The sequence below is a fragment of the Athene cunicularia genome, assembly GCF_003259725.1.
Source record: "Athene cunicularia isolate RWA chromosome 6 unlocalized genomic scaffold, athCun1 chr6_part1, whole genome shotgun sequence".
In the NCBI taxonomy this organism is placed as follows: domain Eukaryota; kingdom Metazoa; phylum Chordata; class Aves; order Strigiformes; family Strigidae; genus Athene; species Athene cunicularia.
Genome location: NW_020799105.1, coordinates 10,587,026 through 10,611,934, shown reverse-complemented (window position 1 = coordinate 10,611,934; position 24,909 = coordinate 10,587,026). Strand labels below are relative to the sequence as shown.

General features: G+C 50.0%; 1 protein-coding gene across 5 annotated transcripts in view; it reads right to left on the bottom strand.

The window, feature by feature from the left end:
- Nucleotides 1–24,824, bottom strand: part of DNMBP (dynamin binding protein) — a 34,392-nt gene extending 9,568 nt beyond the window's left edge. The window contains exons 1-6 of one of the 5 annotated variants that reach the window (XM_026851141.1): nt 22,239–24,824; nt 18,251–18,466; nt 17,970–18,131; nt 16,316–16,494; nt 13,866–13,988; nt 11,393–13,336 (exon numbers count right to left, since the gene is read on the bottom strand). In XM_026851141.1, coding sequence (XP_026706942.1) covers nt 11,393–13,336; nt 13,866–13,988; nt 16,316–16,460 — 2,212 coding nt within the window. In that variant the 5' untranslated portion in view covers nt 16,461–16,494; nt 17,970–18,131; nt 18,251–18,466; nt 22,239–24,824. Of the gene's footprint in view, nt 1–7,182; nt 8,526–11,392; nt 13,337–13,865; nt 13,989–16,315; nt 16,495–17,669; nt 17,691–17,969; nt 18,167–18,250 lie in introns of those variants that run through there. The other 4 variants (XM_026851143.1, XM_026851142.1, XM_026851144.1 and 1 more) reach the window with 4 other exon arrangements.
- Nucleotides 24,825–24,909: the final 85 nt, after the last annotated feature.

The window sequence follows — 24,909 nt, the reverse complement described above, 5'->3', positions numbered from 1 at the left end:
GGGAGACCCCCAAGCCACCAGCACAGCCCAGGGACCTGCTGCGTGCCCGGGCTACTCTCTCCCCCGGCAGCCTCCTGGCCCTACCCCGGCAGGGTGCCGAGGGCACAGCACCGGCAGCACGGCTGCGCTGCCTGCAGGGCCTGGGGGCGCGCAGGCTGCCGGCCACCCTCCTCTTCCCTGTCCTAGGCCCCCGCCAGCCGGCTTTCCTCCTGGTTTTCTGTCCCACCTGAGGCTCCCAGGCCGGCCCAGCCCCCTCCGGTTTTCATTGAGACATTTTATCCCCCAGCAGATTCCTTCCCCTAGCCACTTTCTACCCCACCCGCCTGCTTTTAAAAGCATGTGCCCTCTGGCCAGAAACGCAGCAACACTACACACACCCTCCACCCCCACCTTTCCAAGTTCAGAAAAGTCCCTCTCCAGCACCTCCCAGTGACACCCCTCTAAGGTAGGGTCTGGCCCAGAAACACTCAGGTTTCCCCCATTTTATGGCTGCTTTGCGAAGTGGAGTCCAGCAGCACCCCCGATGCCCTTACAGCACCCCAGCCTGCCTCAGGTACCTGATTTAAGGCCAATTGCTGATTTGACAGATAGCCATCCACTCCAGTCATCTCCCACAGATCCCCAGCTGCTCTCAACGGGATTTTATTAGTTGTGGACATGCCCCAGCTCAGACATTTGTGAAAATATTTTTGCAGGACAGGCACTTCTACCTCCCTGACCTCAAATGCAGCAGGAGTCCCCAAGGAGGGCCTGGGAGCAGCTGCTGGGTTCAACAATTGCTCTTTGCATTTCCACAGCATCTCCAAAGCCTCAGTAGCAGACCAGGCCCTGTCGTGCAAGGACCTTTACAAACACCCAAAAGGGATACCCTGCCTGAGACACCTGGAACCTGAATGGGACACAAGACAGAAAAATGCATGGAAGGGACAAAGGAACACCAAGATAATACAGCCAGCAGGTTTCCACAGCTCAAAGAGTTAAGAAAGTAACAACAAATGAGTTATTTTAAAGAAGGATTTATTTTTTTTTTTTTAAGGAATGGCATTTGTTTTGCATGAGAGCAAGCTCAAGTGGGAGTGCAACATGGAAAAAGCAGGAAGGTGTTAATCTGAAATGCAAACAGGTGTGTGAAACCCAGGTGAGGTGGGCGGGTGAGCTGATACTGCAGCATGGGGTGGCCTGGGAAGAATCTTGAAAATGAAAACCAGCCAGAACAGACAGAAGTGACCCACACAGCAGCACTTTGGAAGACAAATGGAAAAGATTACATTTGCTTTGGTCAAAGAATAGGATTTTGCATTTATCCCCAGCGCAAAATACCACCAGAAGAAGCTTTATACAGGACATCTTGGGAGTTTACCATACCACCAAACAATCCTGTTGTGCTCCCAGCTTTAGCCATAGATAAATTGCAGCCACACGATGTGCCTGCCTCTCCAGCTCACTGAAACAGAGCCGGGGATGCCCAGCGTTGCTGGCTAACACAGCAACTCCCCATGCTCCACGAAGCAAACCCCAGGCAAGTAAATCTAGGTCAAGCCCTTTCAGAGACTGACCTGCGGCAAGGCTTCGAATGACACTTGTGAGACTGCCAGCTCCACTGTACCCTTCCTCTGTGAGACTCAAATCCCTGTCTATGGAAGGGAAATTAAAACCTTTCCTGCACAGGTTTTAAGCTCATAGTAGTTATCAGCTCAGTTTGCTTAACCTGGCACAATGCTGACCAACAGTTCTACCCACTTATACTGTATCAGTGTTTGCATTATTTTGAAAACTTACACAGATTAATTCTCTTCTGCCTTCTTGCTCTTTTGGAATATTTCAAGATTTGTTTAAAAACAAGGCTATGCTGCAGCCAAGTCTCCTGGGACTCTTGCTGTTTATCACTAGTCCAGCATCCTTCTTCAGCAATTAACTCAAAAGTCATCCTGCCTCTTCCCAAACACTTGCAGTTCAAAAAATTAATATACAGAATTTTTTTGGCTCTTCTACCTGATCCAATATGTTTGATACTTAGGGTTTGTTTCTGATGCATCTAAAAACTCTCACTGTTTGTATTTCATACCATCTCTGTTGATTGCCATCAATTTATTTTTTCCTGTTTGTCACACATTCTTGTGTGACAAAGCAGCTTTTCCTAAATAAGACCTAGTAATCATTTAACTAAACCCACTCATTTCATAGCCCTGGGTTTTGGTCATCTAGTAAATGCTTTTTAAACAGATCTCCATTTTACTTCACAGATTTTCTATTTAAATGTTACCTTTCAATCTGAGTCATCATGCCCATCAACTTTGGAAGCACTAAAACTTACACCACAGCTGGAAGGGGCTCCATTAGCCTGAAGGAATGCAGCTGGTATTTCTAATGAAGCCACCAGATTCCAATCTGGTGACAAATTCGTGTTTACCCATGACACAGATGCCATTCAGAAATGCATTTCCAAAACCAATGCTCTCAATCACAATTTTTAGAGACTCAAATTTTGTTCTCTCATAGGTTGCATGAGCACTGCAATCTGCCTCTCTAAATTAAAACCTCTAACAACACTGTTTTCTCTATCCCACATAGCATATTTGTGACAAGTCCTTGGCTCTCTGGATTGGTTTGGTGGTCTGCAACAGCTTCCCAGGAGCGCCTGCTTTTGAGCTTTGCTAGATTGCCTGCTGATGCATGGGAGATTCAACACTGACTTGTAACCCAGCCCCTGGCAGCAAAGTATCAAGATGGAGCACACTCCCGCCTCTGCCTTTCCCCTGGAGGCCAAGACTTAATATTGCAATCACACAGTTCATCTGTTGGTCCCAGAAACACCACTTTCACTGATTTTCTTCCAATTAATGAAAACTTGTAATTCTTACTACCCAACCTCCTAGCAGTAGCATGCATGCATTTAGAGGTTTTCTCCCTGCTCTACTCTGGAAGCAGAGTTGACCCATAAAGTCCAGATTCAATGGGATACATGCCCATCATGTCATGGGTTGGGGGGCTCACCCAAAGGGCTGCATTGCCCCCCAAACTCCTCCTCAGGGCTCACCTGCCAGCATCCCCCGTGGCACAGCACATCCTCACAGGGCACCCAGGCTGCTAACACAATCTGAAGGGGAATGTGATGCCCATCAGCGCTGAGGACAACCTCTTGCACCAGCACAAATCTCCAACAGCTGCACCCACCTGCAAGGCGAGCCCAGCCCCAGGCTCACAGCTCAGCAGAGTCAAGTAGTGACTCAGGACAAAACAAACCAGCTGCAAATATTTGAAGTATGTGGACGCCAGGAGGGGAGGAGCCACTGCCTACCATGAGAAGAGAGGGGATGAAACTAGGGCAGGGAATAATTAATCTGAGCGAAAGGCTAAACTTGCTGCCAGGAGCAGGATCTGTCTGGGCTGAAAACTCTCACTCTAGACATTAGTAACAAGCTTGCAACAGAACATAACCACTGCTCCAAAAGCAACAGAGTGGATATATTCAGTGTCTCACTGCTCCATGGGAGAAAGCGGGGGGAGGGGTGTGTGTGTGTGTGTGCGCAACAGAGAGGTGCCATGGCAAAAGAAGACTTCAGCCCACAGAAGCAGATTCAGCCACCAGCCTTGGCAGAGTCCTGAAACTGAGAAGCAGGAGATAAATCTAGGTACATGACAAAAATGAGCTGGACAGGAACAGACTGGGGCCACTTCTACAGTGCCACAGGAATGGCTTGACATCTCAAAGATGTCTCATGCAGAGCCTGCTTGGTGGAGATATCTCTGTGTCAGGTAAGATGACAACCACTGTCCCAGCAGAGCTCTGCTGCATTCAGTGTGAACAGCAGATGGTCCCAGCCTGTGACACAGAAAAAAGTGATGTAATATGATGGTCTTCAAAGAGCTAACCTTCCAAAGCTGAGGCAGAACATCAACAAAAGTGATCGTGAGCAAAAACACTGATGGAAAAAAGAATGAAAGCTGAAAGTTCTAGAAGAGAATCTTAGACATGGGTAATCAGAAAAACCATGGTTATGCAATCAAGAAAGAGAACGATATAGATAAAAATCTGTCTTGGGTCTGTGCTTCAATAAAGGCAGCAAATATAAATGAATGAATACAGAAAACCAGATAATAGACAACAGACACACCAGAAATTTTGAATTACAGAAAAATGAGAAAAGATAGATATCAAGAAAAATCCATGGATGGCAAATTTAAGAGTCCATTTTTTATTTTTTAATGAGGAAATAAAATGCTACTTTATAACAGAATTTTATTTCCACTCAGGACAAATAAACCTTTCAATGATGCAATCCCACAAGTAAGGAGAGATAGTAAAATTCTCGGTAAATTTGGCAAAGAGGCAGAATTATACAATAAATATTCTGTTTCTTTCCACCTAAAAAGCAGAAATAAGACCTTGCTAACTGGCACCTCAAAACCCCATTGACAGTGGAGAATATCCAGAAAAGAGGACATTCCTCATCAGATTCTGCAAGGACTATATTTTGAGTCGATCCTATATAATATTTTTAAAGTAAATGGGAAATTACTGCTGTCATATAGAAAACTGAACATTGATTCAATAGGATCACAATAAAGATGAGGCATATGAGTCAGAGTGACCCAAGGTATTCTGAATGAGATGGTATTATTCAAACAAAGCAGGTTTACTGCAGATGAATGCATTACTGTATTAATGGGGACAAGAAATGCAGCCACATGCAGGGCTGTATTCTGGGTTGTAATGCTTGGTCCAAAACTCAGCAGGAGCTCCCCAAGTGCTGCAGGCAGATTGGGGTCCTCAAACAAAGGTACAGGAATGCAGCAAGGTATACCTCTGTGCAAGAAAGTGCTGACACCTACCCAGAACACCTCATGCAGCCCTGAATCCACTATTTTAAGAGCCTGAACTGAAAAATGAGTGAGGATAGGAAAAACAAACACTGAAAGGTCTTCCTATGAGTCTTTGCTAGGAGTATTTTAAGACTATTCACTACAGAGAACTGAAGACTGAAAAATTATTTACAGTACCTGCCTGAGAAGAAAATACCACCAACTAAAAAGCTCTAATTCAGTAGAAAAATGTTGAGGTTCAGAACTGCATTGCAATGCATTAGCATGCAAAATATACAATAGTGATGGTGACTAAGCAGCAAAGCTATGACAGGCTGGTTCTCCCGTTGATGTAGCAGGCAGACACATCTGAGTCTCATCCCAGAAAAGATGCTCTAACCAAGTAGTTGTCACTGGGCCGTACTGCAGAGAAATCTGTAAGAATTGTAATAACCCTGCTTATGGAAAAGATCAGGCCATGTCATCTCTACTGGGGCTTTCAAGTCCTAAATTCTGTTACTATGTGGACAGGAGGAGGAACCTGTGAGAGAAGTAGACAGCATTAGAAAAGGTGCCTGGAGCACACACAGAAGGAAAACCAGAGATGACTTTTTCCTACCAGCTGGGCAGGAGGGTGTCTGCTGCCAAGTGCAATGGCGGGCCTTTGGGGAGGCTCCCAGATGCTGGTGAGGTCTTACACTGAGGTGGCAAAGAGGTGCTGCTGTCAGCAAGGTCTTGCATTGAGGCAGCTAATGCAGCAAAGCATATTTGCCAAGGAGGGCTGTTGAAGCACTGTGCCCCAGCAGGGCAAGAAGAGTAATGTAACAGAGAACTGCAGCCAGAGATGGGCCATAGGATGGACAGTCTTACAAAACACCTGGAGCCTTCCTCCTCCCCTTCCTGCTGTGACACACCTCCCACCCCTGAGCCTGCCATAGTGGGAAAAAAAATCCCAACAACCCCTCCCAGTGCAAGTGTGGGTGTATGCAGAGTCATATTTAGCATCAGAGGAGCAAAGGCTCCGGCCTAGCATTGCAGTCTGTCCCCAACTCTTGTAAAAGCTGGCCAGGCCAGCACTGCTCCAACCTCCTAAGGCTTTTTGGGCTGTTTACCTCCTTGCTCTGCTCGTGGCTCCTCCTAGCTTCCCCACTGCCCTTTGGACATCCTGGCACTGCAAAGCCTCTCCCTTCCCTCGCCCCAGGGACACAGCTGAGCAAAGTCCCACCCTACCAGGGAGGCCCAAGAGCACAGAAGTGCAGCCAGCAAAGCCTGCTTAATCAAATACCTCCAGAGGACAGATTTCATGCTGTTTAAGCTGACAGGCAGCCACAGCCTCCAGCTCTGTCACCTTCACACAGCTCCCACACAGGTGCTCAACATAGATGCTGGCAGAAAAGGTGCAGGAGCAAACAGGTTTTCAGGCACACGGCTGCCCAACAGGCAAGCCAGTCCACCAGGAAGGGATCCTTCAGTCCTTCTGCCCAGACCCAACCACCTTGCTTCCCCTTTCCCAACACACACTAACTCTTGCAACAACGTGCCAAGTGCCACAAAGCTGTCTGCAGCCAACTCTGTCCCAGCCACAGCATCAATGGGACGATTCTGCCCATGGCAGACAGCCTGAGTCCTCCAGCTTTGGTATCAGTTCAGCTCCAGGGTGCTGGCTGATGGCACTGGAGACCCAGGGACACCTCGGGGACCCAGGGCACACAACTGCTGTAGCACAGGCAAGGGACCACTGTGGTACCAAGGGGCTGGCAATGAAGGAGGTTCAGTTCCCATCTGTGACACCCACTGATGCACACCCAGGGTGCCCCACTATCCTGCCCATGTGTTATGATGCAACTACAAGTCCTTGCCCTCCGCGTATGTCTGAGTGCTACAACTTCTCCTATTTCCTGCTTCGTGCTGTCTGTGAACAGCTGACATACTCGCCTTCCATAGGATCAGTAATTGGTTCCTACACACAGAATCTGTTCACAGTGGGTTATAAAAGTAAAAAGGCAGCGGGAATAACCCCAACACCTCACCCTTATCCTATAAGAAACTTCTTTGGGGCCCAGAGAGAGCAGACAAATCAGGGCCACAGGTTTGGGCATGGACACAAAACACTCCAGCCACAGCATGGAGGAGCAATCAGTGAGCTGTGGGTCTGTGCTGCCTGGGCTTCCCTCCCACCTGGACCTCAGCAAAATGGGAGCAAGAGCCCTTGCAGAACATGTAGGTGACTGTACAGAAGAGTAACGATGATGATGCCCCTTTCAGCAAGCCCCAGGGTTCCCCATGAGAACCTGCCTGCACCAGAGTCCTGGTACTGCCCTGGTGCCAGAGCAGGGCAAAGGCACACTCAAGGCAACTGCCTAGCATTTCCCCACATACCTCGTTTCTCCTTTCTGGTCTGCACGAATTCTGAGTGCCGCAAAGCACTGGGAGCCGTCCGCCTGTAGAAGCTGTTTCGCTGCAGCATGGAGCCCACACTGTTTGCTTCCTCGGCCTCCTCCTGCCAGACTTGGCTCCAGTCTGGCCGGCCCGTGCGCACCCTTGAGCATTCTGCTCTGCCATTGTTCCTGGCTGGCATCCTGGGCCCTGGTGCTGGTTCTTCCAGCTCCCCATGGCCATCATAGTCCATGTCCTGCATCTTGGACTGTGTGTAGCAGATGCCAGACCCCAGGCTCACTCTACCATCCCCTGAGGACCAGACTGCAAATGCAGGAGCTTCACAATCTCCGTCCAGACTGCTGTGGTCCATGGCATGGTCTTTGGGCTGCCTGCGCTGCTTAAAGTCTTCTTGATCTTCTTGGTCCCTGGCACCTATATACCACCTTTCCTGTTCTCTATATGCCCCAGAGCCTCCATCCTCTCTATACCACTTTTCCCTTTCTTTATATACTTGATTGCCTCCATCTTCTCTATACTGCCTTCTCTCCTCTCTACACTCCCCAGAGTCCCTCTCCTGCCTATACCACCTTTCCTTTTCCCCATAATGTCGTTCATCCTCACTGTAGTCTCTAGGATTTCTGTCCTCCTGAGACCACCTTCCCCCTTCCTGATAGTCTCCAGGGCCTCTAACCTTTACATACTGCCTTCCCTTCTCCCTGTACTGCCCAGGTACTCTGTCCTCTCTGTACCTTCCTTCTCTTATCTCAGACCCACAGTCTTTGTATTGAACACCCTCCCTCTCATACACCCTAGAGTTTCTACCCTCTGTATCTTGGCTTCTTCCTTCCCAAGCATGGTCTGCTCTCCTGCAGTCCGCATAATGGATACCTCCCTTCCAAAAACCCCCACAGTCTCCATTCATGCTCCGTCTGTCCACAGAGATGCCCTCCCCTCTCCTGTAACTGTTCCAGCCACTGTCTGCTCCCCGGCAGCCCGGGGGCTGCCTCCTCGCCCTGGGTCTATCATTGCTGTGAGCCTCACCACACAGAGCAGCCACCCCAGCCACGTCCTCTCTCCGCACAGCACAACAGTCCTCATATTCCCAGCTGAGGAGCCGTGGCTCCTGCCTTGGATCTTCCACACCACATTTCGTCCCAGGGTAAGAGCACATAGTCCTGCTGGGGTGCAGTGCAGGTGCTGACTTCCTTTGCTACCTGCTCCTCGAGCCCAAGCTTGGGTTGACACCGTTTCTCTGCTCTGCTCCTGCTCTCCTGTCCCAAGTGAAACACAGGCGTTGCTTCCTGAAACCAGCCAGCAAGGGTAGGAAGAGCCACAGGCCCAATCACTGCCAGCCCTGGCCTCCTCCACCTGCTGCCCAAAGTAATCAGTAACCAGCCCCGAGGAGGGAGACTGGAGCTGGGCAGGCTCTCACCGCCCAAACCGGCTCCACTGCTTTGCCAAAGCCTCTCCACTGGCAGCTCAGAGGCAGGGAAAAGGAGGGCACTGGAGCATGAGGAGGCCCTGCCCTAATACCGACGTCCTCAGGGAAGGAAAACAGACTGTGTGTGAGACTGCGGGAAGCCACAGACCAGAGATGGGATATCAGATCTCCTTCCCCTGTCTTAACGCTCCTGCCAGCACAGAGGCTAAATGATGCCGTCTAGCAGAGGCTGGGCTCTGCTCCACACTTCACAGGGGAAAACCAAGGCCGTCATGCTGCCCCTGGCTCAAAGCTGATGCTGAGCCCATCCTTTTCCCAGCCCTCACCACAGAGCTGCTCATCTCTGGGAAGAGTCAGAGATGAGCAGCTCCCTGCGAGACAGAGCATTCCTGAGTGGTCCCTGCACAGTGCCATGCAGCCACAGCTGCCTGGTTCCCTGCTCCAGGGTGAACGGCTGGTGCCCCCACTGTTATGAACAGCCCTGAAGGACTATCTGGGTTACTGAGTCCAGTGCCAACACACAATACAAGTTTCCAGGAGGCGAGAGCAACACGTGCTCCAGTAACTCCTCTTGCTGCAGGGCGCAACGCATTCCTAGTTTTCCATGCCAAATGCAGGAGATCCTGTGAGAAACCAAGAGGTGACCACAACACGCCCTAGAGAGTCAGTGGATGTCATCCACATCTCAGGTTCTTGCAACATTTGTTGCAAGCCTGTTGCATTTGTAGCACAGCCAATGCTACTAGCTGGTAGAAGACCAAAAAAAAAAAAAAATCATGGATCCTCCTACTCCAACTCCAGGAAGGAAAACACTAATCCTGCCCAAGCCTGGTGATAAGTGAACCCCACAGTGTGCACCCAAGACATGCTAAAGAAGCAACCTGCAGATTTTAAACATGTATTTTAGAAAACCACATACTTTCTGCTCTTCTTTTGGCTCCCCAAAGGACACAAAAGGGCTTTGTTCCCCCAAGACTATGCTAGCCCAAATTTTTTTTGCTGGCCAATGCTTAGGGTAAGCTTTCCTCCCTCCAGCATGCCTCCATGAACCCCTAATGGCTGCAAGACAGAGGCCATGCCTGAGGCATGGTGCAAACATGTTTTGCTGAGCTGATGCAGCACTGCATTACTGATCTGGACCACTGCACTAAAGCTAGGCTACCAAGCCTGAGACATGCTCTCTGGCCACACTCAGATGTGGCAGGAGGGTTGCCACAGAGCTTGGTTAGGGCACATCTTTATCACAGGATCAGACAGGCTACTTATAAATCCTCAGGTCTCTTGAAGTGGTGAAAAATCCCCTAGGACTACCAAGGGGATAACTTGATGGGTATGATGTCTCAGGATCGTGCTTTTGTTCCTGCCTAAAACTTCCAGTTGCACTAACAAACAGGGCACAGGTTCCTCAGGATCTGTCATCCTCTGACAGGAAGCACTGGGCCAGTTAGAGACGTTTCTCAGCAAGATCCATCCCATCAAAAAATTTCCCTTGAGATCCGGGCTAAAATTTCCTCTTCCTACCTTCAAGTTATTTTATCTAGCTTCAAATCCTCTAAACCTCTTCCAAGCATCCCTCTCGCATGCCACTGATGTGAAGGCTGTTTGTCACCATGTTTCCTTGGTGCACCCATATCAGCCTTCATTCCCTTGAGCTCTGCCTCAGACACAATCCTGCAGCAAAGTGCCTGGGCTCCCCAGCGCTGATTAAGCAGTGGGAGGATGGAGGCAATGAAGTCAGAGTGAGTAATCTCTAGGCAGGAGCTGGCATTTCACTCCACCTCCCGCATGCAGTGCCCACATTTCCTGCACATTGTGGGTTTCGGTAATAGAACTGCAGTGTCAGAGCTCCTGGAAGAAGCTGGGGAAGGGACTGTGGGAGATGTATGTGGTTCTGTCTTTTCACTTTGTCTACTGTAATATCAGATATAACATAATTAACAGCATTGATCTTTATATGGCATCTTTGGGTTTTGGAGCCCAAATGTGCTGATATAAACAGGGCAAATTTCTCCTTCCTGAGTAATTTTTCTGGGCTGCAAGGATAAAAGTAATCTTTTTGGCTACAGACATGCTGCAGTCTAAAGCTCTTTGCTGCTGTTACTGACAGTGCAGTGTCATTTTCCTGTCCTGAAATTTTGGACTTCAGAGACAGCAGGAGCACAGGGGCGAGCTTTATTTTTTGCCCACTAACCCTCCCCACTTCTAGGCCATGTTCAGCACCTTTCTGTGCATCCCCTCTGATTTAAGTGACAAGTCTCCAAAGGTCTGTATCACCACCAGAGCAGAAACTACAGGACACCCAGCGCCCTGACAGGCTGAGGGCAGTTGCACCACAGACATAACTCAAATCTCAACTGTAGAACCACCAGCAAAGCCACTCTGAAGGTGCTGCTCACTTCCCTACAGTTAAGAGGGGATGATGCAGGGATGTTGAACCTGCAACAGCTGTGGTTTTGCTTGAGAGCAAGGACACACTGGGAATGGATGAGATGAGATGAGGGCTCTGGATGTAGGGTGGGGCTGGAAGAAGAGGTGGAAGAGTTGGAAGGAAAAGGGGGTGGGGAAGGCCAGGGCTGAGGGATGTCCAGATAATGACACTGTGATTCTCCAAGGCAAAATTGTGATGATTTGTACTGCAGCAACACTTACAAAATTACCAAAATCAGGAATTAAAGAAGGAAATAAAAGACTGGCTCTAACAGTGCCTGTACACAACAGGGGCCAGCTGTCCCCCTGAAGCACTCCCATCCCACGCTGCTGAAGACTCACCTCTCAGCTCCTGAAGCTCCACACTGAGGCTCTCGATGTTGGAGTCACAGAAATCAAGGTTTTCCAGGGTCTCTGCTCTCACCAGCTCATCCTGCTGCTCCTCCAGCATCAGGCTCAGCTCAGTGCGGGTCTTGCCATACGCCTCCAGGTCTCGCTCCACCTCTCCAATTCTCATCATCAGAATAGAGTGGGGAGAAGCTGATCCTGCCTGTGTCAAGTCCTCACGTCCCTCCTCCACCCGCTGCTCCTGGGTGCTGGGCTGAAGCTGTGCAGAGGCCACATTTTTCCGCTGGGTGCTTGATGGAGGCCGGGGCGCAGGCCGAGAAGGCTTGACCGAGAAGGACAATGACCTGCCTTTGGGCATCTGGCCACCCAGTGTGTGCACAGGGGTTGTTGCAAGACTGCTGGGCCGAGGAGGGGGTGGCCTGAGGGCCTTCCTCCTCTCTGGCTGCCTGGCATGGGGGGTACACTCAGGAGACCCACGGACAATGTCCTTCTCAGAGCTGTAGTCTAAGATGGAGAAGTGGCGGGAGACTTTGTCCTGTTCAGCACCAGTACTTGACAGACTCTTCTCAAACTGTGCCAGCTGCTCTGTCAGTTTGGAGTCAAGGTCTGTGCAGCCATCCCCCTGCGTGGCAAGTGGGAAGCATTCCCCACAGTTCCCAGCCCATGTGTCCACACCCACCTGGGCACCTCCCAGGCTGTAGGAACAAGGTTTGGACTTCTCCTGTTGAATGTCCACCCAACCATCCAGGTCCTGGGTGCTGCTCTGGCTCTCCTGGGGCTCGGATGCTGCCCAGATGTTAGAAGAAGAAATTGCCTGGCTCCTGCAAGGATCTGGGGAACAACAGGGAGCCTGCAGGGGCACAGTGGGACTGTCTCCATCATGCTCAGACAGGGCTTGAGTTTCTGAGTTTCCTGGGGAGGCTGAAACAGTTCCCCCAGGCTCCAACTCACCTACCTGGCCAGGCCTGTTGCCCTGTGGGGGAGGCAGCTGAGCAGAGGGGAGAATGCCATTGACTGTCTTTGTGTGGTCAAAGGGGATGGAGTCTGCTGTGCTTTTGGGACATGGCCCTTGGTGTCCTGTGACAGAAACCTGATGCTGTTTCAAATCTGTGCCAAGATGACCTTCTGTTTTCCTGATTGCATGAGACAAAATGGTGTCATGCTCAGGGTGTGCGGCCAAGTCATCCTCCTTTTCTCTGCCATCTTTCCCTGGCAAAGGAAGAGCTTCAGAGCAGGTGGTTTCTGTGTCTTGATTAATGGTGAGTCCACATCTGCCTCCACCTTGGGGATTCCCAGCACCCATCTTTTCCCTGCAAGCCTCAGAGGCTTCCAGCCTCACAAATCTGTGTGGAAAGATGCCGCGTTTCCCCCTCAGCTCCCCCTCCAGCCAGCCATCCTCCAGAATGCCTATGATCCGAATCCTGTCACCCACATCAAAATCCAGTTCCTTGGACTCCAGGGCTTGGAACTGATAAAGGGCAACACCATAAGTGCTCCCTGGCTCCTCCTCCTCCTCCTTGGGGGGCATCTCCACTGTCCCATTGGTGTCACAAGTCCCTGTGGGCTCTGGATCCACTGAAGTTCCTGATGCTCGCAGAGGAGTAAGCAGTTCCACAAAACCCTCTGGGAAGATGCCCCTGCGGCCTCTGAGCTCACCTTCAAACCAGCCAGGCTCTGGGATGCCAACAACATTGATCACATCCCCTTCCCTGAAGTCCAGTTCCTCCTCCAGCTGAGCAGATAGGTCCATCAGGGCCCGGGCTTGGCCCAGTGAGTAGGCAGGCACCTCCAGGAGAGCACTCTGGGACAGCTGACGGCTCCGAACTGAAAGGCACAGCTCTCGCACACATGATGAGGGGAAAAATCCCTTGGAACCCCAGCTGCTTCGGCCCTGGAGCCAGCTGGAGGCCAGGGACCCCCCCAGGATCACCAGATCTCCTGCAGGGAATGAGACACACCAGTTCAAAACTGCCCTCATGATTGCTTCCCACCTCATATTCCTGCCTCCCCGTGTCCTTCCTGGCTGTGGGTAAGGTCTGGTACTCTGTGCAGAGCGCAGTGCATGCTGGGGATGCACAAGAGCACTGGAGGTAAGGCATGAAGCACACACATATCTAAGATACACAGTTTTTGACTACTAAGCCATGAAGGCGCACAAAAGCTTTGATTCCTCCCCCAGATACAAGTCTAAGATTTGGGGACTGAAGGGCAGTTAAAGGGCAGCTGTAAGTTTATTATGATTACATGACTCCAATAATTGGAGTTTCAAGAGTAGTAATAGATCATAAGAAACCAGTATCAGAGTGGCAGAAGCCCAAAGATCCATACTGGATTTGACATGACCCATATCATGAGGTATTAGGAAATTCACAGTCTCTCCTGCCACTCTAGGCAGGATGCTGTGACTAGGTTCATGCTCCTGGTGAGGGCTATGAGATGCAAAGCAAAGGAAGGCAATGGAGATTACCTCTCTGCAATGACAAACTCCCTGGCTCTTGAGATGTGAAGTCACTGGTACAAACAAACAGTTTTTCTCCCTGCTTCAAAGGTGGAATATCCACAGGTTCCACAAAGCTGCTAGGAAACTGCCCTAAAACAAGAAGCAGTTGTCAGCAAGGATTCTTTCCCGTAGCCCACCACCACCTCCCTCCACTCTTCTTCCAGATTTTGGAATTTATTCATCTCTTGCTAAAGGAAAATAACCAGCTACCCAGAGTGTTACAATAGCATGGTGGAAGAAGAATGAGTTTGGGAGTCAGGAATTCCTGAGGTTTTAAATGCTTAAGAGCTAACAGTGAACAAAAGGCTTTTTGCCCTCAGCCCACTCAGGCAATCAACAGGCTGTGTTTGTTACTGGGACTGTGCCATCAGCACGGTTTCTGGGAACAGACATACTAGGTCTTCTCTGCTTTCATTGCTTGCTTCCCAGTTCAGAGCCATGATGCTGGACCATGAGACCAGTGTCTCTTGACTGGGCACATTCACCTGGTACTCCTCACTCTGTAAGGCTTGGCCCCTCCATGGCCTCATTGCAGAAGCCAGGCCACCACACTACAGATGGCCACGTCTGTGACTCACAAGCTCTGTCACAGCTGTAGTGTTGCTGAGACTCCAGGGACCTTCCCCACTTTATCACCTCTGCACACCTACTTCACCATGGCACTACTGCTGGATGCCCAGCTATTCTGTACAGCCCACTGCCAGATGGGGCAGCACACACTTGTTGGCCATCACAAGATACTACTCAGCTTTTAATTTCAGTCCTGGGAGCACAGGATGTGGCAGAGCCCACTAAAAATGTCTGTCCTATATTTTGTAATCTGTGGCAAGGAGATATGATGGGAGTATGGGCTAGTAGCACTTCTAGCATTTAATCCTGATGACCCAATATGGCATCCACATTCTCCAATAAAACCTGGAGACACAATATCCTAGACACCCAGAACTTTGCACTGGGTTTAGGCAGTTGGCATCTGCTGTCATTAACCTGAGATGCAACCAGCAGCCCACAGGCTGCTAGCCTCAGTGGCTTCCTTCATAGATTTAACCAACTCTACTTCTTTTTCCATGCCTTAGTTTCCTGCTTGGTACATGGAAACAACCTAATGCTGTTAGAAAGGAGGTTACATTAATTATTCCCCACAGAGTACTGAGTATTATTATTGGTAGGCTGCTGCACCTCCACAGCTTCTATTCAAAAGCACTTTTTCAATTCCCTACAACTTCAGCTTAGAAAATTGGGCAGAAAACTACAACAGCTGTTCCAAGGGAAAGAAGGAATGCAAGTGGGTTTTGAGCTAAAAGTCATTAAAAGCATTCAGTTTGACTTCAGTGTATTTCTTTATCTTTGAGCTATGACACGCATCTGTTTATTATTCCTTAATAGCTTCATCTTCCTGAGAACAAGCGCATCAGTTATGCCGGGAGACAAAGCTGTGGTGAAGTAGCTGCAGAAGTAGTTTGTGCCCAGTGACTTCAGCAGCCGCAGGATCAGGTGTGCACTCATTCAATGCCATTTATCAGCTATGTGGAGCACAGGAGAGAAGTCCTCCTCTCCACCTTTGTTCCTCTCCATCTTTGTTTTAGCCAGGAGAGACAGTTCATGGCTGTTAGCAAAGTCCAGACTGCTGCTGCAATAGCAGCCCCATCTCCACATCCAGGGATGAAACTCCAGTCCCACCCTCATGCTGAAGACAGAGTCAGGCTTATGCTTTGAAGTGGCCTGGTTTTCATGCCCCTGAGAGCTCACACATCCTCTCAACATCAGTATTAAAATGAGAAAGAGCTGCTTACACAGGGACTATGAAACTGTTGCACTAAGGGCATTTTGCTGCTTCAAAAGTTGCTCACACCCCTCCAAAAGTTTAGGACTTGCACACTACTTCAGGTACCCAGATACCGATGGCAGCTTGTGCAGGAAAATGATTTAAAGTGGAAAGGAGGAAGTGAGGCTGAGTCAGAAGGCTTGGAGGGACATGGACTCTGTCACTATGTCTCCCACTGACTTGACCTGACAAGGTCACTTGGATGTTGATGCATTTCCACTCTCAGTGCATCTGTTTCCTCTCTCCCCTTCCACTGCTACAGCAGGTCAGTACATAAACTAGCCAGGAAATGGGCTGTCTCACCACAGAGGATAGAGCAACTAGTATTGTGAAGCTCTCATCTCCTTGAGAACTGAACCTCCACTCATCTTTCTTAAAAAACAACAAACAAACTGTCTGAATAGTTGACTCAAAGCTGGCAAGAGACCAGTGGTGGGCAACCTGTACCCTCAGTCCCAAGAAAATACCCAAGAAAGATTTAGTAAATCAAATCTGGTTCTGCACAGTGCTGGCCAAGGGGAAGGTGTGCTCCCGGAGTGGATGTTTAGCTGGAACACCTAGGGATACAGGTGCAGGGACTTCCAGCTCTTACCTGTGACACCTTCCTTCTTGCCGAAGAGCCAGAACTCATCCACCACTGCCAGCACCTCAATGACATCTCCCACGAAGAGAGGCAGCTCTTCAGAGACGCTGGGACAGAAATCAAAGACTGCTCGTACCACGGAGCCAGCCTCCATTGTGCAGGGTCTGAAGGCAAATTAGTACCTAAGGCTGAGACACAGTGGGAAGTCAGTTAGCAGCCAGAAACACCTGAAATTATCACACATATGCTCAGAAAGTAAAACTCTTCCTAAGCACAAGAGGCAGGAACAGTACAAGAGGGTCCTGTCCTAGCTCCCTGAAACCCCCTGCAACATGAAGCATGCTGCAGGAGCCAAGGGTCTCCAGCAATGCACTCCCATGGTCTAACCTGCCTTGTTCAGCACCTCTGGCTATCTCTGTGGGGACACGTCTGTGCTGCAAGGGGGGGAGAAGCAGCAAGAAAATTTGAAATTAATTACTGTCAGGAAGGAAGCAAAAGGAAGAGAGGAAGTTCAGCGCTTCCCTGACATGCAGGGCAGGGCGGGCAGATAGCACCACTCACTTTTCACAGTCCCACCAGGAATGATATGGGGGGATGGGCACAGGCATCCCCCTCCCCATGTCACTGCTCAGGGCCACAGGAGCAGTTGCTGAAGCAGCGTCACACTTCTACCCCACAGAGAACAGGCACAAAGTACACTCAGGCAAGCTCATCCCACCATCTTCTTCCCCAGTAGCAAACTAAAAGTCTGCCTGGGCTGACCCAGCCTGGCCATCCTCAGACCTGGCTGGAAATGCCCCTTCTGCCTTCTAGATACCAGGCTCAGCCATCCCCTGGGAGGCCTCACCATTGTTCTTGGCAGCAGGCTGAGATGAGGGTGCAGACCCTGTCCAAGGCCCTGGAAGCCAAAGCTGAAATTCCCCCTGGCAGACGACCTGAAGGCAGGCAAAGACACTCTCATCAAGGGCTATGTCCTGGATTCCCCATTCCCCTGGAAGCAGTTGCTGACCTGTGACACTTTTCTGTATCATCTTTGCTTTGTACCAAGCAACCTCACTATTAAGGCAATACACCACATCACAGCAGCAGCAATCCTGCAGCTTCAGCTGTTCCTTCCCTTCTTCCCAGATCCCTCGGGAGGGGAACTGAAAGGTGCATCCGTCCAAAGCAATCAGGAACCCTAAGGTTATTCCTTAACATCTGCACCTCAGACTGGTGAGTACTTCCCTTCATCTTCCTGTCCCACTGCAAATACAGGCAAACCACAGGACCGCTGACACCTCTCCGAGGTGTTTTCAGAGCCCTGCCCTCTGCGACACTGGGATGCCAGCATCCTCCCCAGCAGCCCCCGCCCCCTGTTCACAGGCTGCTTTCCTCCCATATCACAAGTAGAGTCCCTGTTCCATCCGGTCAGACACAACTTCCTTGCAATGGGACCCAACGTCTTCCCCTCCCAAAGTGCCTCTACGTGCACAATAAATGGTAAATGGTCACCCTCCAAGTGCCACACGTTGGCAATACCCATACTGTCCTCAGCATCGCTTGTCAAACCATCCCACCTAGCTAACAGCAGAGAGCATGGTGACAACACACACCACCACCCACAGCAAACACACAGGGCCCCTGGAGCTCCCATTTCTGCATACGGCCACGCACAGCCCACCTGAGCCCTGGAGAGTCAGGAAGAGGGGACGCTAACACAGGGAGAGAAAAACCTCCCCACTGACGAAGTGCAGCCAACTTCCATCGAGTGCCAGTGGGGATCCAGCCAGGGAAAGGCTTTCTGCTGACGGGACCGCTCTGTTTATCCAGTCCGACTCACCTCCTGGGAACAAAGCGGGTTTGTACTCAGCAGGAACAGCTTCCTCAGCACGTCCCTCCCCACCCCCAGCCATGCTCCTGCTGCAGCCAGCTCGCTGTACCCCAGCCCCCAGCCACCCTCACCTCTGCTGTCCTGTTCATCACTCCTATTGCTCTCCACTGCCTTCCCTGTAGCATGTTGGCTCCTTGGGGCACAGGCTGTATCTTTGTCACCAGTGTTGTGCTGGCTGTACAAAGAGCCCTATATCCAGCAGCCGACAGCACTTTGCCACCAAAAAGAGATGAATGGACTGGAGTGAATCAGGAGCACAAAGAGCTGCAGTTCAGGGTAGCAGGAACCTACTGAGGCAGAAGGAGTAACTATTAAAAACATGACCATGTGGAGCAGGCAAAAAGATGGAAGAGCCATCAATTAGCTTGGAAATACTAAAGACAAGGAAGGAGCCTTGCACTGTTTGAGGTGGGGTGGCTGGGACATGCTGCTACATGCTCTGACACAAACAGGACAGCAGCAGTGATAGGCACAGCAGTAGCAGCCCCTTGCAGGCACTAAGGGCTGCCCTCCACCACACAGGCAGGCTGCCAACTGAGCTCATGGTCCTAGGAATCCTTGCCGTACTCTGAATATGCAAACTTCACAGCCGCACAGGACAAAGATGGAAAAAATATTGCAGGCATAATTGCCGTCTCAGGTTAGTTTCTCCAAGAGCACATGATGGTACAGTAAGATTTCTTGCATTTCTTCTGTCAAAGATGTAATGTAAGAGTGGGCTGAGGAGCATAAGAATTACAGCATGTGTGCTGGAGACCTAAACCCTGGCTTTGCTGCAGTCACTGGGGCTGAGGATATGGCCTTCTCACCGCCCTGGGCTCAGATCCTGCCCATGAAAACAGTGGTGTCACTTCCTTAGCTCATCTGCAGCTCTGGAGACTCATTCATTAAAATATACAAGATTTTCCAAAGAGACAGGTCAAGTGGGGCAGGCAGGATTGTAATTGTTCTGCCATGTATATATTAACTGCGGTTATAATAAAACATGGGCACTAACTTATTCATGTGAAAAGCAATCCCTGAGAGCCAGCCCATGAGGCAAGAAATCATGAAGTAACTTCTGAAACTGCCAAAAGCCCACATTCCCTCAGCAGTACTGAGAAGAGCAGGATCACTCCCTGACTCCAAGTCTAGACAGTATGCCCCTGCATTCAAAAGCAGTGAATAGGTCTTATGGGGTTTGCTTACTCCGTAACATGAATTCAACACAAAACATTATGTTTTCCAGGACCCTGGCCTTGTCTTACTCCATGAAGTGCTGCCTGCCAACATTTTCTCCAAACCCCTACCTAGAAAAGGAAGTGTCCCAGCATCTTCCAGACTGGAAACTTACTGAGGCCAACTCCTCAGGCTTAATGATGGACCCAAGCTTCTCCCAGATCCACCCTAGATCTGGTGAAAACAAACATTCAGCAACAGCTCACGCAGAGGTTCCAGCAGGAAGAGCAGACTGCAGGGAGAGCCAGGCTCTGCCTGTGATCCCCAGTGAGTCACAGTTCCTGACAGCTGGCCAAGCACCATTCCCTCTCACCTCAAGGATGGGTGATCCCTGCCTGCCTGGGGGAGGGAGGGAGGGGGAGAGGGCTCCTCCACAAATGAGCAGACACGGAGATTTCAGACTGGCGGAGGTCAAGACTACAAGTTGCAGGACTCATGCCCCCACCTAGCAGCAGACCCACATCCAAAGAAAGCCTCACCATGCAAGTATGAAGCTGCAGCGCAGCAGTGAACTGGCCCTGCTGCGAACACGCTGTCTCTGTCTCATTGCCTGATCCTGCACAAACTAGGTAATGTGTTCCTGGCACTCGACTGCAGCCTGCCCTGGTGCCAAGCTCCAGGCCTGACACAACAGCATTGTGCAGCAAGGCAGAGAGTGGATTCCCAGGGCATTAATCACTCCCCTCAGCCTGCCTGCATGCATGCTCAGCACACATTAACATTACCTCCGTGGAAGACTGCCTATCCCATTTTGCCATGAGCTCTGAAGCATGTCTGGTCCAGCGTGGCTGATGAAAGGAGGGAACAGAATGAAATGACGGCTATTAACTCTGTTACAATATTGTTTTGAGACCTTCAGCACAGACAGGATCAAGCCACAGCAGCCAAAAGAAGGCATTTACACACTGACTGACAACTTCTCATATTCCTCCTCTCTTTTTGCAGCTGAAATTGGGCAGGGTAAGAAGTCTCAAATAACGGACTCACCAGTACCACAAATAACTGTCAGGCAGTTGCTCAAAGTGCCATCATTTAGATGGAAGTAGACCTACTGAAGTTGGTGATATAAATGTCCTTGTTGCATCTTTTTGATGGTGAGGAAATGAGTCTCTGATGAGTTTCTGTACCTTAGAAATGGGAGTTCTTGCCTTCCCTACTTTTGCTGAAAGGTGCTGAAGCAAGAATTTCAAGCACTCACGAGATAAGGCAGCAACATGAAGAGATTATTTTAGGTTGATTACAAAAAGTATTAACAAACAGCCCCAGTAAAAGGAGAGACCCAAAGGGTTTTCAGACAGCTACTCTGGTGGTATACCCTAAGTGCTGATCAGATTATGAGATAAAAAGCAGTAAGGTATGGATGCCACAAATTTAGAAGCCAGAAAATCAAAATTCACAGGTGCTATCACCACTCGTTTCCCTCTAAATAATGCTTTTCCGCTTCTCACTCAAGTAGCACTGTTAGAACAGGCTATGGTCAGCGTTACAGCACCATAACTGAAAAACTAACATTTTATCAATCAGATCAAAACATGCAGTGTGGGCTTCCACAGGCACACTTGGTTTCCACAGGAGGGACAAGTGGATTCTTGTGAAGCAGATGTCTCAATCTCTATAAAAACTTTAGAGCCTGCCTGAGCAGTAGACCAGGAAGGAGCCAGATTCCCAGAAAGGTACAAAAGCTGTTTGCCACAGAATGATTAAAGAAATTAATATTAAAAATATTAAACAAATACTGCCAGTGATCTTTTTTAAAAATTGAAAAATGCCATGCATTTCACCTAGGTCTTTTCATGCCTCCTTCCACTCATTATAGCTCAATGACTGTTCACTGAAAACATAATCCACTCCCAGAGATGGAGATGCCTCTCGACCTCGTTCAGTGCACCCTCCAGCTGCTGGGTCTGGCTTTCACAAGAGATATGCTGCAGCCCTCTGCACTCTAGGCTGCAGGATCAGCACGTAACATGCAGTGGGAAGAAATCAGGAGTGATGCTTGGCTTCTCATGCCACTGTGTCAAGAACTTACTAACTATACGCCAAAGCATTCTTATCCTTTCCCTCTGTTCCCCCCTGTGGTCTCCAAATCTGTACAGCCCTCCTTCCCCCACTGTATCTGCGCAGCTTGCACAGTCCTTATCCACACTTCAAGGGTAGGACGTTGCCTGCACACCAGCACACTCCGACTGCCAGCCTTCAGAGCTGCTGCCACCCGCAGTTACTCCCCCTGCTCAGAGCAGAACATGTTGCTCTGTAAGCTCCCGGAGGTCCTTGCTTGCCTGCACATTCCTGGGTGGGATAAACAATACCCCGCTGAGCCAGGCTGCCTGGGCCCCGGCTGGAGATAGTGCCAATGCAGGGACTGCAGCTCTGGCGAACTGCAGAGCTGACCATATAAATCCCAACAGAACAGAGAACACAGAAAGCAGGTCAAAATCCCAACTAATGGCGTGGAGAAGAGGAGCCTTCTCCCACCAGGAAAATGCTGACTGCTGCAGCCCCTTGTTAGGATGTGCTGCTTGTCTCAGCAGATCCCAGACAGCCCCCGCACTGGGCTTCACACAGTGGGAAACAGGAGGTCACCCCTTCTGCACTCCACCTCCTAACCCCATATAGCTCCCAGGAGGAAAAGGAATGTCCTCACTTTAAAAGAAATAGCTTCCTTTGCTTTGTCTGTGACCTGATATACCAAAAATCACTGAAATGAATAAATTTAGGTTGGATCATCAAGTCCTCCATAACCAGGATGACCAAGGACAAAGGCTGCTTAAGCAGGCTCTGGCCTGCCCCCCAGCATGGGCACCAGTTTGGGGTATTTGTCAGAGGAGCTTTGCCACGTACCATATAAGTCATTCAAACCACTTGTTCTTCTCTCCAGCTGAGCCCTGGCTGTCACAGTCCTTGCACCTGCTCTGTTGCAGGACATGGCTCAGGGCAGGCTGGTGGCATTTGTGTGGGGTAAGCGTAGCTTGGGGAGGAAGTAAGAGGAGCTTGTGCTGGGCCAGATAGCAAGCAAATGAAAGTCATCTGGAAACTAGAGCACAGTATCAATTTTTAATGCAAAGCGAACACCTTGCCACAACATGTGAGCAAGGAGACTGTGATGGATATTTAATCCCTGGCACTGGGGACCCAAGCACGCAAAGGCCAGTATACCATCTTAGGATACAAGAGTTTCCCAAATTCTGTATGGAGTGGCTGCACACACCTTACAGACCTGTTACCTGTATTCTTCTACCCCAAGGCACATGGTTGTCTCTTGCCATTTTTGTAGACAGACTAAAATGATACAACTTAGAATAAGAAGCCAACAAAACCCCAAGAGCAGCAGCACTTCCGTTGTGCCAGTACCCATGGCTGGGCTTACTGGGGGTAAGTAGTATACAATTACAAAATCGGTCATTACCAAGTACATATCCAAAACAGGTTGAACTGGGACTACAAGGACATTCCTTAACACTGAAGCACTTGACTTTGCACCCCAAACAATATTTTTCAAGACAGCTTTTGGACAGAAGCCCATTACGATGCTTTGGTTGCTGGGCAGGGAATCCAGAAATCTGGAAATTACTTGTGTTTGACTTGGAAGCACTGCTCTTTGCTCACCTTCGGTCCTGTTCTGTGCTGTTTGTTATCTTCAAAGAACCTAAATCCCCAGCAGGGACTCTGCTGATACCTGGCATCACGTGGACCTTTTCCTTTCAGAGGCCCTAGGTGCTCCTGAGAAGGAAGCAACAGATTTTATTTCCTAACCAAAATGTTCTAAAAATAAGACAAAGTAAAAGCTGTGTCACCCAGAAGTGGGGTGGAGCAATCCTTAGAACATGACTGGAGAAATACTTCTGCTGGAGGTAGAGGGGAAATTATCAATTAAGGTAGTAAAGTGCTAAGATAAGCACAACTTAGGCTGTCCTACCCAAGCTCACATCACCACTGTCACATAGTCTGTCCAAACAGTCACCCAAGGCAGGGACACTTCAACCACACGTAGAGCCCCGAGACCCAGCCAAGCTTCCTATGACAGCTAGCAGAGCTGGTGCTCTGCAAGGCTCCCAGTGTCACTTCTTTCCTCTCCCCTGCTGCTTAGTTCCTCCCATCCCATTGACAAGCTAACATTTCTCTAAAATCATTGCATTTTTGTACTAGTTTTTAATGTCACCACTAATCCTAAGTGGAGCAGCTGGAGAGAGAAGTGAAACCTTTGGCCTTGGCAGAGCAGAGGATTTCAAGAATGGAACGGCAGAAGCAGCCAGCTCAGAGATGTGGGCATTAGCAGTGCTATGGAGGGCCTCGCAAACAAGAAGGACACATTTAGACACAATGCCCAGCACGACTCGCAGCCAGAGGAGTGAGTCAAGATGAGGGGGATGATGGTGACGTCTTGTAGCACGGTACAGAGGCTGTATTTGGTAAAGCATCTGCAAAACTGCAAATTCTGTATCTACAAACTCCTTCAGGCCTTTTGCAGAGGAAAAGATAGAATCACAATGGAAGCAAAGGAGAGAGAATGGCATAGGCAAGGGGAGAGAGAGCCTTTCAGAAGAAACTGAAACTTATGGAAACATGACAAACCTCAAAACAGATGTTAACGCTTAAGACACAGCTAGAGGCTTCCTAGGTATTATGGCAAGAAGAATGAGATGTGAAAGGACAGAGGTGGAGGGAGTACTTCAAATGCCAGGAATGACAGCAGGGATGCTTGAACTCAGAGGCCAAATTGTGTCAAGGACAGGATCAGCTGAGGCTCCACTCAGGGTCAGCCAAAGGGTTAGCACAGGAGCAGCAGTCGCCTCTCAGAAGGTGCTGAGGGTGAGCCAAGCTTCCACACCCTGGTGAGGCCACTGGAGGAGGCACCTCCAGTTCACCTCCGTTAAAGTACAAGGCAACAGTGTCAGGCTGGCAACGATGCAGAGGAATCTGCATTTGCTGGATTGAAAACAAATGGGGAACTCTTGTGAGTTTCTTTTCTCAGGCTGGCTCAAGCAGAGCAGATGCTCTCAGAAGAGCACTGGCCAAAAGCACAGCGCTGCAGCCTGCAGCTTCAGCTCTCTGTGTGCAACCCCCTGTGCCACCCTTCAACAGTGATACTGCTCCAGGCTCCTGGTGCCGGACCACTCCAGACCCGCAGTTTCTTACAGGGCCGGGTGTTCCCCTGCAACAAGCCGTCCAGACAACACCAGCTGCATGCCTGGTGGGTGACCACCCTCCGTCACCACCGGCTGAACAGACGCGGTTTAAGAGACCGAAATCCCAACGAACGCGATGTGGGGAGTAGATGGGCAGCTCCTGCCGTAACCCCACGGCTGCTCCACGCCACCGAGGTGCCCAAAGTGCTCCCAGGGCAGCGTGGGACGGAGCCGGTGGAGCACAGCAACGTCCCAGCTGGGCACACAGGGCTGGAAGGCCACACGCTGCCACAGCCCGGCTGCTGGCACCAAGGGAGAGCACCCCCCCCCCGAGCTAGCAGCACCCCAGCCAGGGGCACCCACCACCCCCGGGCCGGCCAGCGAGG